Here is a 13,744-nt window from a genome sequence, read left to right on the forward strand (position 1 = left end):
TACTTCTACCCCTTAACATTCTCATACTTCTGGCAACCTGTTAGTATCTTTCACAGTGAAGGCTGACACAAAGTACTTTAATGTTTTAAAAGCAAAATAGACAAACACAAAAATTTAAAGCAATCACTTGAACACAATCATTTTGCTCAGAAACTTAAAAATGTTTAGAAGTAGCTAAATTAATAAAAAAAAAACCCTCTGTGTCTTGTGTAATTTCAACTCTATTGCTATCAATGGGGAACAGGATCATTATTTGGAAGAGTATGGCAAGTGTTCAGTTCCTCAGAGTATTCCAGCAGTACTAGGCAAATAAGCAGCAAGTCACCGACAGTACCTTCTGGATGTGTTCATTCACACGTCCAAAGTTGCTGCGAGTTGCAGGTTGGGCTAGAAATTGGTATGAATAATGGCAAATTTTGCCAATTTTGCCTTCATTATCAAGTGCTTTATGGATGAAGTAAAATCCTTTTCTTTTTTGTTGATGCTGCACATTTAACGTTCATCTGATACTTCATTATTTTGAGACCTCATAGCTTCATGCAAAAACTACAATGCCTTCATTTCTCATACAGTCTGCTCTCAGAGTAAAAGAAAAAGCTTTCACAAATTCAGCATGGTGAAGCATTTTAATGATTTAACTGATAAATCTTTTATTCTGAATATATTTGCACAAGAATAAAGTAACACAACATTTCTAAGATTATAAACTTTTTTTAAACAATATTGTACAAATTTATACAAAATTTCTTTCAGGCTTGTCAGGTTCCACAAAACGTTCAGAAAGCACACGAAGACCATAAATAAAACAATCCATTAAAGCAGGACCTGGGCACTCTGCACTATGGTCAACAACAGCACGATTCCCTTCATTCACATTGTAAGACAGCTTTGCAATTTGCAACCCAGTAAGGCTACAGGGCTAGATGATTTTGGGGGAAAAAAAGCTATTTAAACCTCATATAAACACGCACAAACAGCAGCACTGCTCTTCACCAATTCATCTAACAGCATAAGCTTTAAAGAAAAATCAACACCAAATTGTACATGTAAAAGGGTCTTCAAAAATTCACAGTTCAAGCATAACGAAAGGTGTTTCGTTGAAAATATGTTCAAAACCAAACTGTCTATGAACTGGCTAAGTTGTGGATGCAACAATTCTGTTTTAATTTCTTGCAATGAATCTGAAATTTTGATTTTTAAAAATCAATTATTAGACTAGAGTGTCATCTGTTTTCCTATTCACAGCTCTGGCTATGTAATCTCAAATTTGTGGATGAATACGCATTATGCATTATGCTTCTTCCTCTGTTTACCATGTGACAGTGGAGGATTAATGAGAAATGAAAACAAAAAGGATATTGAATGATACTGTCAAAATAGTTAGTTAAATTATGGTCAGTGTCCTGTTTAGCCATCAATTGAAGAATGTACGCTCATTTAGAAACATAGAAAACATACAGCACAATACAGTCCCTTCGGCCCACAAAGCTGTGCCAAACATGTCCCTACCTTAGAACTACCTAGGCTTTACCCACAGCTGTCTATTCTTTTAAGCTCCATGTAGCCATCCAGGAGTCTCTTAAAAGACCCTATTGTTTCCGCCTCCACCACTGTCACCGGCAGCCCATTCCACGCACTCACCACTCTCTGCGTAAAAAACTTACCCTGACAGCTCCTCTGTACCTATTTCCAAGCACCTTAAGACTATGCCCTCTTGTGCTAACCATTTCAGCCCTGGAGAAAACCCTCTGCCTATCCACGTGATCAATGCCTCTCATTACCTTGTACTCCTCTATCAAGTCACCTCTCATCCTCCATCACTACAAGGAGAAAAGGCTGAGTTCACTCAACCTATTCTCATAAGGCATGCTCCCCAATCCAGGCAATATCCTTGTAAACCTCCTCTGCACCCATGCTATGGTTTCCACATCCTTCCTATAGTGAGGCGAGTAGAATTGAGCACAGTACTCCAAGTAGGGTCTGACCAGGGTCCTATATAGCTGCAACATTACCTCTTGGCTCTTAAACTCAGTTCTCACTTCTATTTACCGAGGGACTCAGTCAATTCTTTGAGCTAATACAAACTTTGTCAATTTAGTTTATTGGGATAAACTAAATGAATAATTACATTAAATAAAAAAAATCAGCTCAAAAGAGAGACATCAGAGTGGAAAGCCCAATAGTGTTTAAAGAAATGCTTATGAGAAGAGTGGAAAAATCTTAATACTGTCAAAATATGCCCTTTGTTTAATATTTGGATTATTTCTACAGAATATCCACTAAGGGAGCTCAATCTTCCTAATACTTAAGATGGAGAAATGATCACATTTGGGAATCTATAAACCAGTTAAGGCGACAAGTTACAGTCAAATTTTAGGATCATTCTCTGAACCTTTATATACTCACTAAAGAGGTTGGAGACACAAAATAAACATCAGAAGCTGGAATCTGGAGCGAAATATAAACTGCTCAAGGAACTCAATGGGACATGCAGTAGCTCAGAACGCAAAGATTGGGTCATGACCTGCAGTTTGTTTATTTGTTCACTGAAGAGCTATGAAGTATTATGAATATGACTTTTGGGAAAAGGAATCACGACCCATTAGTCCAAAATACTGGATGAAGACAGCTCTGTCAACATTGTCATAAGCTTACTGAAAACGGTATACAAAGTGCTACTCACTAATCTACTAAATGAACTTTGGTAGGATTGGGAAACAATTTCTGGATAAACTAGGGAAATTTTACCAAGACAAAGGGCTTCTCTAAATAGAGTGTGTGCAGTAAAAATTACGAGAGGAATCTTCAGCATCCTGTGTTTGGTTGGCTGCCTTTCATACCTATATCAATGACCCGTATGAGGTTATTTGGGGGAACTGTTCATGTGTTCATGGTTGGGGAAAACTTTAGGCAAATGCTAGAGCCTTGAATACAAGATAAGATTGCTTCAATGAGATTTAAATATGGTGGGGAGATGGCCATGGTGACAATGAATTACTAGAGCCAGCACCAGGGCTCTGAGCTGCTCAATAATGTTACAATACATGCAAGTAATAATTCTCAACTGGTGCTGTGGGACAATGACAAAGACAAAAACGAAAAATGAAATATGGTTTTTCATCTCAAATGATCCAATATGAATAATATTTTCACAAAACTAAATTGAAATGTCAGAACAAGTCTGCTATTGCACTTGATAGGAAGGGAGATTTAATTTTGAAAAGAAACTCTAAGAAATATAAATTGGTCTCTTTACAAAAATGTGCCATGTAGAGGGAACGTAAACAAGCTAGCCAGGCCTGCTTTAGCCTCTAAAACTGGCAGCAAGAGAAACAAGAAATGGGAACTTCCTAAGGAATCTTGCTCATCATAGAGAATGCTCTGATAATTCAAGCCTTTGTTATTGCCTGCGATACCCATGTGATGAAACTGGATCTACGGTATATGTGGAAGCTTATCATTCTAACAGAGAATGTCAAAACTAATTGAACTCTGTTAAAATAAAAGAGGATTCAGAAAAAAGGTTATAAAGAATGAATCCAGCATTGTGGAATAAATTCTTGTCATTGGCAAAGGAGGCGGAGCAAATTCTGACTTCAACCTCATTTTATGCTCATATTAGGGGAATCAGACTCAAACTTTTGGAATTCTTAAGCCACAACAAACAGGAATTACATAATTGCTTCATTTTCACTTTACAGGAGGAACATTTGATGAAATTAACGTTTTGAGAAACAACACCTATTCCAAATTCATATTTGGAACCCATTCACCTGACATTGATATGAGGTCTGATCTATGTATTCTGACCGCCAGTATTAACTTGTTTCTTTGTTCAAGAAGAGAATCTGATTTTAATTGGAAGAACTGGTCACTTTCTGCAAAGCTGGATTGTCAGGAAATGAAAACCAGAAAAGGAACATCAGCAGCAAACAGTTACTATGGAAGGGAACAGATTGCCAATGCCATTCTGAGGGCTGTGTGCAGCAGGAGAGTAAAACAAGAACTTTGCCAAAATCAGCACCTTATGAAAACCCTGCTTATCTGAATAGATTAGTAAAATATAATAAAGAGCAACCAAGGAAAGGGAGTACTCAGAGTAAACAACACCCATGATTAGAATTAAACAAATAAAAGAATTAGAAGATAATATTTAACAATTTAAAATTTATAGCTCCCAAGAGGAACTCTCTCTGCTAAGATTAACTTGAGTGGAATAATTTACCTTGCTATCACAGTCAAACTAAGCATAATAACATACACAAGCTTAGCCAAAGCCCATATTTGATTTTCAAATTAATGGTAATCACATTGATATTACTCAGACCTTTATATTAAGGCTTTCCTTTTATTGGCTGACACTGGATTAAAAGGGTTTAATAATATGTTATTCTTAACATCACTATTAATTGAAATGCAAGGAGTTTTACAGCTCATGGTCTACCAGAAAGTGATTTCAATCAAAGAATTTGTACATTCAAAGACTGCACAACTCATCTTCATCATCTTATATCATCTTGTCATACCTTTGCTACCTCTTCAAATTCCTTTGCACATCTTGACATGTCAGAACCAGATACCCGGGAAACCTAAAATTGTGAAGGCAATCCAAATAATCCTCAATTTAATATCAGAAGAATTTACAAAATTTACAGGAATTATTTAATGGCACTGTGCCAAATTCTGCCAAACACTTATGTGCACTTTCTATCAGAAATACCTCTTCCTGAACCTTCACTATGGAAACAAATTACTAAAATAAGAAAAAGTTTTGAACTCATGTATGCAGACCCTTCTATCATGATTGGCACTGTTCCCACTAAGCTGTGCCACACTTCCATACGTATAGCCTTTGTTCCCAAGCTGCTGGAATTGGATGCAACTAGAAAAAGTTTATGAACTGTGAAAGAATTGTGAAATGTGACAGATTTTCTTTGCTGTATTGCAATGCATGAACCCCACAATTAATAAGTAAAATCAAAAGTATGTGATTTTTCAAATTTCATTCTAAATATTCATAGTATGCCTGTTACAAATTTCAGGTGCAGTTTTCAGGCCGTGTAAAAATTTCCAGCTCAGTGTAATGGTTGGTCCAGCAGCTGTAAATAAAATCAGTGGGGGTATTGGTGATTGGCCATTCTTTATGAAAGGAAATGGGGAATTTTCTGTGGGCTAGTTGTGTGGTGTGAGTATTTGTGACAAAGTAGGTATAATTTAGAAAGTGATTCATAAAAGCAGGTTGCAACAAAAAAAAATTGTACTTCCTAGCAGATACTCTTTTGGTATTTTCCAAATGATGTGCAGACTGTTTTAGCATCTTTTTCCGATTGTTAAAAAATGTTAAAGGCAGTATTTCTGAACAAGGTTGGAGCTGCTAATGAGCTAACACTACAATTGCATAGACAACCGATAGTTTCCTTGGGTGTATTGCCTTTTTATTCAAATTATAATGGTGCATGTTAATGAAGCCAACCCAAAGTAATTACTGACCTCTGTACAAAATCCCCAATATAAAGAACAACGTAGATATATTTGGTGAGACAATGTACAACTAACACAAATTAACCTAGTCTATTTTGGATCGGGTGAAAGCTGGTATTCAGTCTAGTTTTGGCTCTCGAGCAACATACACAAAAAGCTAGAAGAACTCAGCAGCTCAGACAGCATCTTAATTCTCTGGAACTGCAGTACTATGCATCAGTTTGCTGCAGGTATCCATTGCCTTGATTTGGGAAGAAATACAAAATGGAATGATATTACAAGGGATTATCATTCCTTGAAGCAGATAGTTAATATTACCAGTGATGGATGGGGGTCAAAATATTTGCTACTGAGTATGAGATAAAAATATTAATTTAGTTTTGGTCTTTTCCAGGTTGACAAGGTGTAATGAGTGGTATGCTGCAGGAATCAGCTTTCAAGCTTCATCCCTTTTACATTAAAAACTTGGACGAGAGCATCAATGGTTGCTAAGTTTGTTGATAACACAAAGGTTAGTATGAAAGAAAGTAGCTGAAAAAACATAAATCTTTTAATGGATGTAGGTGAGTGAACTGAGTTGGCAAAGGATCGGCACAACATTGTGGGCCAAAGGGCCTGTACTGTGCTGTGCTGTTCTATATGTTCTACAGATCTGGCAAATGGAGTATAAAGTGTGCAGCTGTAAAGTTGTCCATTTTAGCAGGAAAATGTAAGAAAAAGTATACTATCTAAATAATAAGAGATTAGACAGCTCTGAGATGCAGGGGAATATGTGTGAACATGGGCATGATTTACAAAAGGCTAGTATGGCAGGAAGAAATGAAGAAAGATACCTGATTAATTAAGAAGTTCTGATAAATGATCCTGGCCTGAAATGCCAACAGTTTGTTCCCCTCCATAGATGCTGCCTGACTTGCTGAGATAATGAGAACATAGAGCAGTTCAGCATGGTACTGGCCCTTCGGCCCATCACATTGGGCCAACATTTTTCTTTCATTCACCATTAGTTCCTCTAGCATTATGTATTGTAAGGGCAAATGGACAGAAAAAATAAGTAGGTTTTCCTTCAGTTACTAGGGCATTGACGAGACCACATCAGGTGTACCGTGCATAGTGCTAGTTTCATTACTTAAGGGAAGGTGGAAATTTGTAGAGAGCAGTTCCGAGAAGGTTTACTGCATTGATATCTGAAATGGGTGAGCTGTCAAGTAAGGTTAGATAGGATAGATAATTCAATTAAACAAAGCTACTGAGCATCTAAAGCAGTTCAAAAGTAAGGTATGCTGAAAAGAGAGACTGAGTGACCTACTTCCACATCTAATTGTTTTATCAGTTGCAATATTCTCACGTAGCTCAAAGGCTTGATCTTTCAAGGTTAAAAGGACAGGAGCTAATATTATTCAAAGATTATGCATTCTGGGGTGGAAAACTAGAGTACGGTGTTTAATTAGCTAAGCTTTATTCTTCTTTAATGTAGTAATTAAAGCTAATACAACCCATGAACTGGCCCTGTCACTGCAAGTATAAATATATGAAGCTTCGCCAATGTGACAACAGACTAAAAAAGTTTGAAAGATGTCCAAAAATGATGGCTAAGAGGAAAAAGCCACACAATGTGAAAATATATATTTGAAGTATACATGTCCTGTGAATAGGAAAAGAGTAACTTTACCAAATTTGGATAATTCACAACCATTCAGGATCATTGCACGCAGCCCATTTAAGTGCCTCACATCAGTAATGGACGACCCTTTTGTCTTTACAGTTTAACTATACAATATCTTAAGTGAATTATACATTCACTCTGATCAGAGGATTATAGGAATCACAAATGCCTTTGCAATTGCTTTGAGGCAAGATCTCAGGCAAATATTGATTCAGATCCTTTGAATCAGACTCTTCATTGAATTCAATTAACTTGCAGGATTGCAGCGATCATGAAAAGGCTTGAAAAACATTTACATATCAATCCAGCGCTTCAAGCAAGTAAATAAGAACGAAAGCAATATTCTAACCATTCTTTGCGATTGACTGTAGATGCATCTAATCCAGTTTTCCCTACAATAAATCATCGCGCTAGCCCCAGCCAACAAGCTGTAGAATTCAATACAATTGAATAATTAAGCATCCTTATTTTATAATTCCACTCCATTTTGAAACTTAATCATCTAAAGAAGTTAATTTGCTTTATAAAATCAGATGTGTCTGGGTTGGCAAAGAACAGTGTAAATGGTTTCCCTTATCTCTTATAAATTAGCTTTTGGCATTGGATATGTGAATTTGGGAGATGGGCATGTCCATCCTAAATGATGGTAAAATACTTTCTTTGCAGTTCAGCTCTTGACTAATTTTCAGAATCCTAAATTGCTTTTGGCTCAGTGTTCAGGACATAATTTACAGTTTAACTGATCTCCAGTATTTCCATGTAAGGTAATGAGTGGCCAAATTTGATGCTTTATCGAGAGTTTTAAAATTTTGAGTGAAGATTACAAAAAGTAATATTTCAAAATAATGAGAAATTAATATTGTTTTTCAATTCTTATAATACAAATGAAACCAAGATTAATGAACTGGCTAGAATTTCTTTGATGTACAAAAGTATCCATTTAAGGTGCCAAATTTTCATGGCTGCTCATAGCTGGATGTTTTGACCTTGTTGCAACCTGCACCCTCCTCATTTGTAAACTTTATCAGCAGTGTTGGCCAGATGGCAAAAAAAAATCAACCCTGCTAAAGCAGCATTTTAATCAGAATATGATAGCATATGATCTCATATTTATACCGATCAATTCAACAGGGATACTTGTATCGACCTCAGAGGGAGCTTCAAGACACATCCTCAATATAACAGAAAGTAAACGTGAGGGTGAATTATTTGAGGATGTTCATGTTTGCCTGTTAACAGAGGTTACAGAAAGGTGAAGTTATTTACTCAACCTATTAAAAATAGGATACGCTTCCAAAAGTGATAAATATTAGTACTAGTTTTTTTTATTTTACACGCTGCTTGCATTATACTAGTGGCTCAGTGGTGAGTTAGGTACCCAGCTGTAAGTAACGCCACCATTTGAACATGTGGACAGTGGATAATACTGCCTGGGCAGAGATACAAAATGTATATAAATTAAACTTGTTTTAGCTTTTGGGAGATCAAAGTCTGCCTACAATTAGAATAGTTTCTGTAGTCCACTGGTTAACTCATTACCCTGACTGTGAGGTAATGGGCTGGTCACATGCCGCTGTGACAATTTCATAAGTCCCAAATCTGACACAGAATTTTGCACGGCCTACTATCAGATCACTAAATATGGATGCTGTAGACTTTTAAAAAAAATGCCATGGAAAATATTCTGGGTCATTTAAAAGGAAAGCAATAAAAGTGGAGTTAATGAAGTCCTCTGTTAATTTGATGTTGCAGCAAGAAATGCCAACAACTTAAGGCGTGCAGGCAAAAGGGTCATAGAAAGTTGTGGACTGCACTTAAAGTCAGCTGCCTCAGGCAAAGGCTCTGAACCATAGTGATTTTAACCAGCTGCACAGTAAAACTATCTTCCTCTTACCCAAAGTATATTAAATACTGTTCCTGTATAGAATTAATGTTTTATTACTTACATACCATGAAATACTGAATCGCTCTTGCAAATATTTTACAGTAGACCTCTGTTTGAATGAAAATAGATGGCCCAAACAACCAAAAAGTTGCAATGATTTGCAGCCATCTTAGTTTTTTTTACTGATGCAGTTTAAATTCATTCGACGTACTCATTATTTCAGGAAAGTCCTCCCTTTCCACATTCCCTGGATATCTGATGTTGGCAGAGCAATCATTCCATGTTAATATAAATACATTGGAGTTATGAATAAAATGAGAAAAAAATTACATAAAAGAACCTGTATATTCTCAATAAAGGCTCCACAATCATGTACTGAAGATCCTTAGTATTACCCCAAAGCTCTGTTCAACTTGAAGGCACAACCTTTTCTGTTTTGTTGTCATCGTAATATCCAGGGTTGTTTAACTGCACCTTAATTGATTAGTAAATAAAATTTCTGTACGAATTCCCAAATTACACATCCTTATTTGACATGTCTGCTATTACTAAATTTCCCTATAGAATTAAACATCTTCCATACATCAACTTTATCTGTTTTTCAATAAATTCTAATTTCATTTGCTACATTCCAACTATGATGGGCATTTTCCTGTAATTCAATTAAATGACTTGTATAACTCTTACTTCTCATATGTTGCAGACATTGGACAGAAATAGATCATGAAAATCCAGCCCTCATCTTAATACTAGCCATTCAAAAGTAAATGATATCAATTTTGAGATGGCATTTGAATATCATTCCCAATCTTCCAGCCTGTTCACTGCACGTTGAGAGGTATGTTTGACAATATTCAGTTGCTTTAAACAGTTAAATTACATATTACCTAAATTCCACATCAACAACATTTCACTCATTCAATCGCCCTTGTACATTAACTATACTGCAATATTAAAACAAAAAAAGAGAAAATAGTAGCAGCATTTCATGCAAAAAAAGCATCAGTGTCCAAACTCAATTGCCACAATGACAGCTTTTTCATTCACAAGCCTTAACACAATTTCTTGTGTGGGGTACAACAATCATTATGCATTTGCTTCAGCAGACATGAAAGGCATCAAGCACAGAATTATGGCTTAATGATAGGGAAGAAGAGGGTAACAGGCATCCTTTGGTAACAGAATAGCAAACAATAACATAATAGTATAAGCCATAGAATAATCAGTGGACTTTGGTGTTTGAAATGGTTGCAATTACTGCTTAGTATCCAACATGGTAATGTTTAAGATTTCCGATGCCTTTTGCCATTGGGACACATGATCATATGTATATATTATCACCCCATTTAAATTATGTTAAAATTAATTACAGGCAGCTAATATAAGCCATGAACTAAGAATACCCTTCATCTTATTTCAAGAAAGCTAAACAAAATATGAACCTGATGATAAGTAAATCTAGATATTTTTAAAATCATTTGTCTCTTTGTATAAATGCATTAACGTTCCCATAGGTTGCCTGGCAGGTTTCAGTACTGACAATCCAATTTGCTACCATTGTATGAATGTTACATTTCTTTTAAACTTGACAATGGAGCACCTTAACCATTCTTCATATGGAGAATCAACAATGAATCTTTCACACAGTGATACACCAGGATATGGACATGGTCAGTCTTCTACTGCCTGGGGACAAATGTTTCCCTGGTTTAATCCAAGGCTACGGAGAGGTGGGTCTAGAAAGCTGAGATGGGTGTTCGTTCTCTGCGGTCATGATGGATAAAGCCTGGCACTGCTTAGCAGCCAGAGCAGAACAAGCTGAAAGCCTATCACAGACCATAAGGATGGGCTCAGACTAGAGCTCCCGCCACACTCAGAATCATCCTCCTGTTCCCAAGGGGAGGGAAAAGAAATACAATTAGTCACACTTCAATTTGTAGCAGCACTTGTCAATTGATCCCTTAAGCTGAGGCAGCATTTACACACATTTCATTTTGCTTCGTTTTTGGAGCATTTTAAAACATCCGTGAGTATTACTCTGATATTCAGCATTGTAGGAATTATGATGTGTATGTTTCTTTAATGCCAAGGATATACAACTCCATCTCTTGAAGGTAGTATCCAGCTTTGGCTACCAGCACTGGCTAAATGTGAAATTAGTACAACCAACTGCCAGAATGTTTAGAACTATCAATGAAAGGTGAGTTTCCCCCCCATTAACCGACAGGATTAACTTTATTTGAAACATACGATGAATTCACTGAAAATACTCAGATTTTGCCTTTCAACCACATATTCCTTACATTCCATCTGACCACCACAAGGAAAATGAACACTTGTGTAGATAAGGGAATTAAAAATTCCTATTCTCCTGACATGTGACAAACTTTCAATTCCTCTGGCATCCTATGCACTGTCTGAAAAATCATTTTGTCCTGCAAGCAATTGTGCAGGTCGATGTGCCATTCCCTATCAAACTGGTATCCACACTTAAGAAATAGCCTATGCATTAACTAAATATTTAGACTCTCAAACCAAAACAAAACTTACAAGTAGCAAACTTTGACCTCATTTTAAAAATGGCAATTTTGGTTCAATTAAGTTTTATAATGAGACTTTGAAAGAGAGATTATCATTTACACAGAATAGACAAACCACAATGTCTCCCATATTTTACTGTTCATTTTACATTCCCCTGAGGAAGAGCAATTTCCTTTTTAATTACACAAACTACTCCAGTGAGGAGTAGTGTATTAGACATCAGGCTTCATACTTTCTATCCTGGATGATACTTCATGACCTTGAAAAAGCAGAAGTAATGTTCTGAGAAAAATAAACTGGGAAGTGTGCAGAAAAGATTAATCTTTTGATTTGTTCTCCTGTGCCAAGCTAACCATGTGAGCCACAGCTGGCAAAGAGGCAAAGAGTGCTATTGAAATGATGCCAGTATAATTCCTCCATTCTTAATTTTGGTGGGGGTGGTGCTGGCTGTTTAGGCTGAGCTGTAATCAGACAGCCAAAGGTTATTATATAAATTGGGTTGCCATGATATAGGTGGTGCAAGATTGTGATGATAAGATGAATGCAAGGTGATTCTAGTAAAGATGGCAGTGCACATTTATAGAATGCCTGAAATGTGGAGAAGTCTGAATTAGTTTGTAGTGTTGGGTTGGTAGGAAATGGTAATGGGGCAGTTATTTCAGACCCAATAATTTCTGTGAGCTTGGCTGGTATCTGACCATTGTGGGAGACAATCAAGAGATTCCCTCCTTATGTCACACATTTTATGCCTTGCACTGTAACTTGGCCAAAAAGGTTGAAGGTAGCAGGAAGGTGAGCAGCACCTGCAGAGATTACTACATTACCTCATTGACAAGGTTTCAAACCACCTGGGAAGCACAGAACCAAATTCAGTGAAGATTAAACTGTTAGGAGGATAATTCCACGTGGTCTCCAAGGTGACAATGACTCTGTATTTGCAGCAGATGATGCTGCACACCCAAACCACCATGCATTTCTCAGTAGGTTTTCTTGCAGCACAACACCTTCATCATCTTAATTGTGGACATTCGGATCCAGCAGACACAACAAATCTTGAAATCCCCTCAGATGACTGCGGGCAGCATGGTTCCAGGGTGGTCCAGGCAGTGGAATTAGTGCTTGAACACTCTAACAGTGTGATCCTCACTGATGCTGCTGTGCATGCAGTTACACCCTAGGAGCAGAAGCCTCGAGGGCTCTCCTTGTCCAATATCCATTATTTGGCTTATCATTTTGTGTTCTTGAGGACAGGAAGTGAAAAGTATTGGGTTTATGGTTACTATTGTTAAACACAGCCACAATGATAGCTTCAGTTAATTCAGCTACCAGTTCTATACCCCTCCAGCTGCCCCATCCATTGATTTCTGCAGGACGGAATAGGAGGGTAAAAATAGGTAGCAAATTCAATGGAATTCATTTCAGCTTCAAAACTGATAAGGAAGCTACATTAAGCAGATCCAACATTAAGGGCCTCCAACACGCAAGACATGTTTATTTTTCTCATTACACTATCAAAAAAGAAGGTGCGGGTGCCTACGGACACAAACTCAGCATTTTAGGCACAGCGTCTTCCCTCTGCCATCAGATTTCTGAACAGAAAATTAATGAACCTATGAATACTACCTCACTATTTTTGTCCTCTTTGTGCATTAATTGAATATTTTAATAAATATTGTAATTTATAGCATTTTTACACCTTGCACTGTACTGCTGCCACAAAAGAACAAGTTTCATGACATATGTCAATGATATTAAATTGATTCTGAGACTGGATATTAAGTGTATCCCACTGAAACAAAGCATGAATCAGAATCAGGTTTATTATCACCGGCATGTGTCGTGAGATTTGTTAATTTAACAGCAGCAGTTCAATGCAATACATAATATAGAAGAAAAAAGCACAAAGTAAAATAATACTAGTAAAATAAAGGCATCCGTTATTCTTGCGAGACCGTGGATCTGCGCCTGGAAAGTCTTCACTCTCCAGGGCGCAGGCCTGGGCAAGGTTGTATGGAAGACCAGCAGTTGCCCATGCTGCAAGTCTCCCCTCTCCACGACACCAATGTTGTCCAAGGGAAGGGCATTAGGACCCATACAGCTTGGCACCAATATCGTCGCAGAGCAACGTGTGATTAAGTGCCTTGCTCAAGGACACAACACGTTCCCTCGGC

At 37.1% G+C, this 13,744-nt stretch overlaps 1 protein-coding gene across 5 annotated transcripts in view; it reads right to left on the reverse strand.

Annotated features, from left to right (window-relative positions):
- Positions 1–624: 624 nt before the first annotated feature.
- The window catches only part of LOC140186954 (voltage-dependent calcium channel subunit alpha-2/delta-1), a 747,581-nt gene continuing 734,461 nt past the window's right edge, over positions 625–13,744 (reverse strand). For all 5 annotated transcript variants that reach the window (XM_072241811.1, XM_072241809.1, XM_072241810.1 and 2 more), the window contains one exon: positions 625–10,919. In XM_072241811.1, the coding sequence (XP_072097912.1) occupies positions 10,803–10,919 (117 nt within the window). In that variant the 3' untranslated portion in view covers positions 625–10,802. The remainder of the gene's footprint in view (positions 10,920–13,744) is intronic.

The sequence above is a fragment of the Mobula birostris genome, chromosome 23 (genome assembly GCF_030028105.1).
Source record: "Mobula birostris isolate sMobBir1 chromosome 23, sMobBir1.hap1, whole genome shotgun sequence".
NCBI lineage: Eukaryota > Metazoa > Chordata > Chondrichthyes > Myliobatiformes > Myliobatidae > Mobula > Mobula birostris.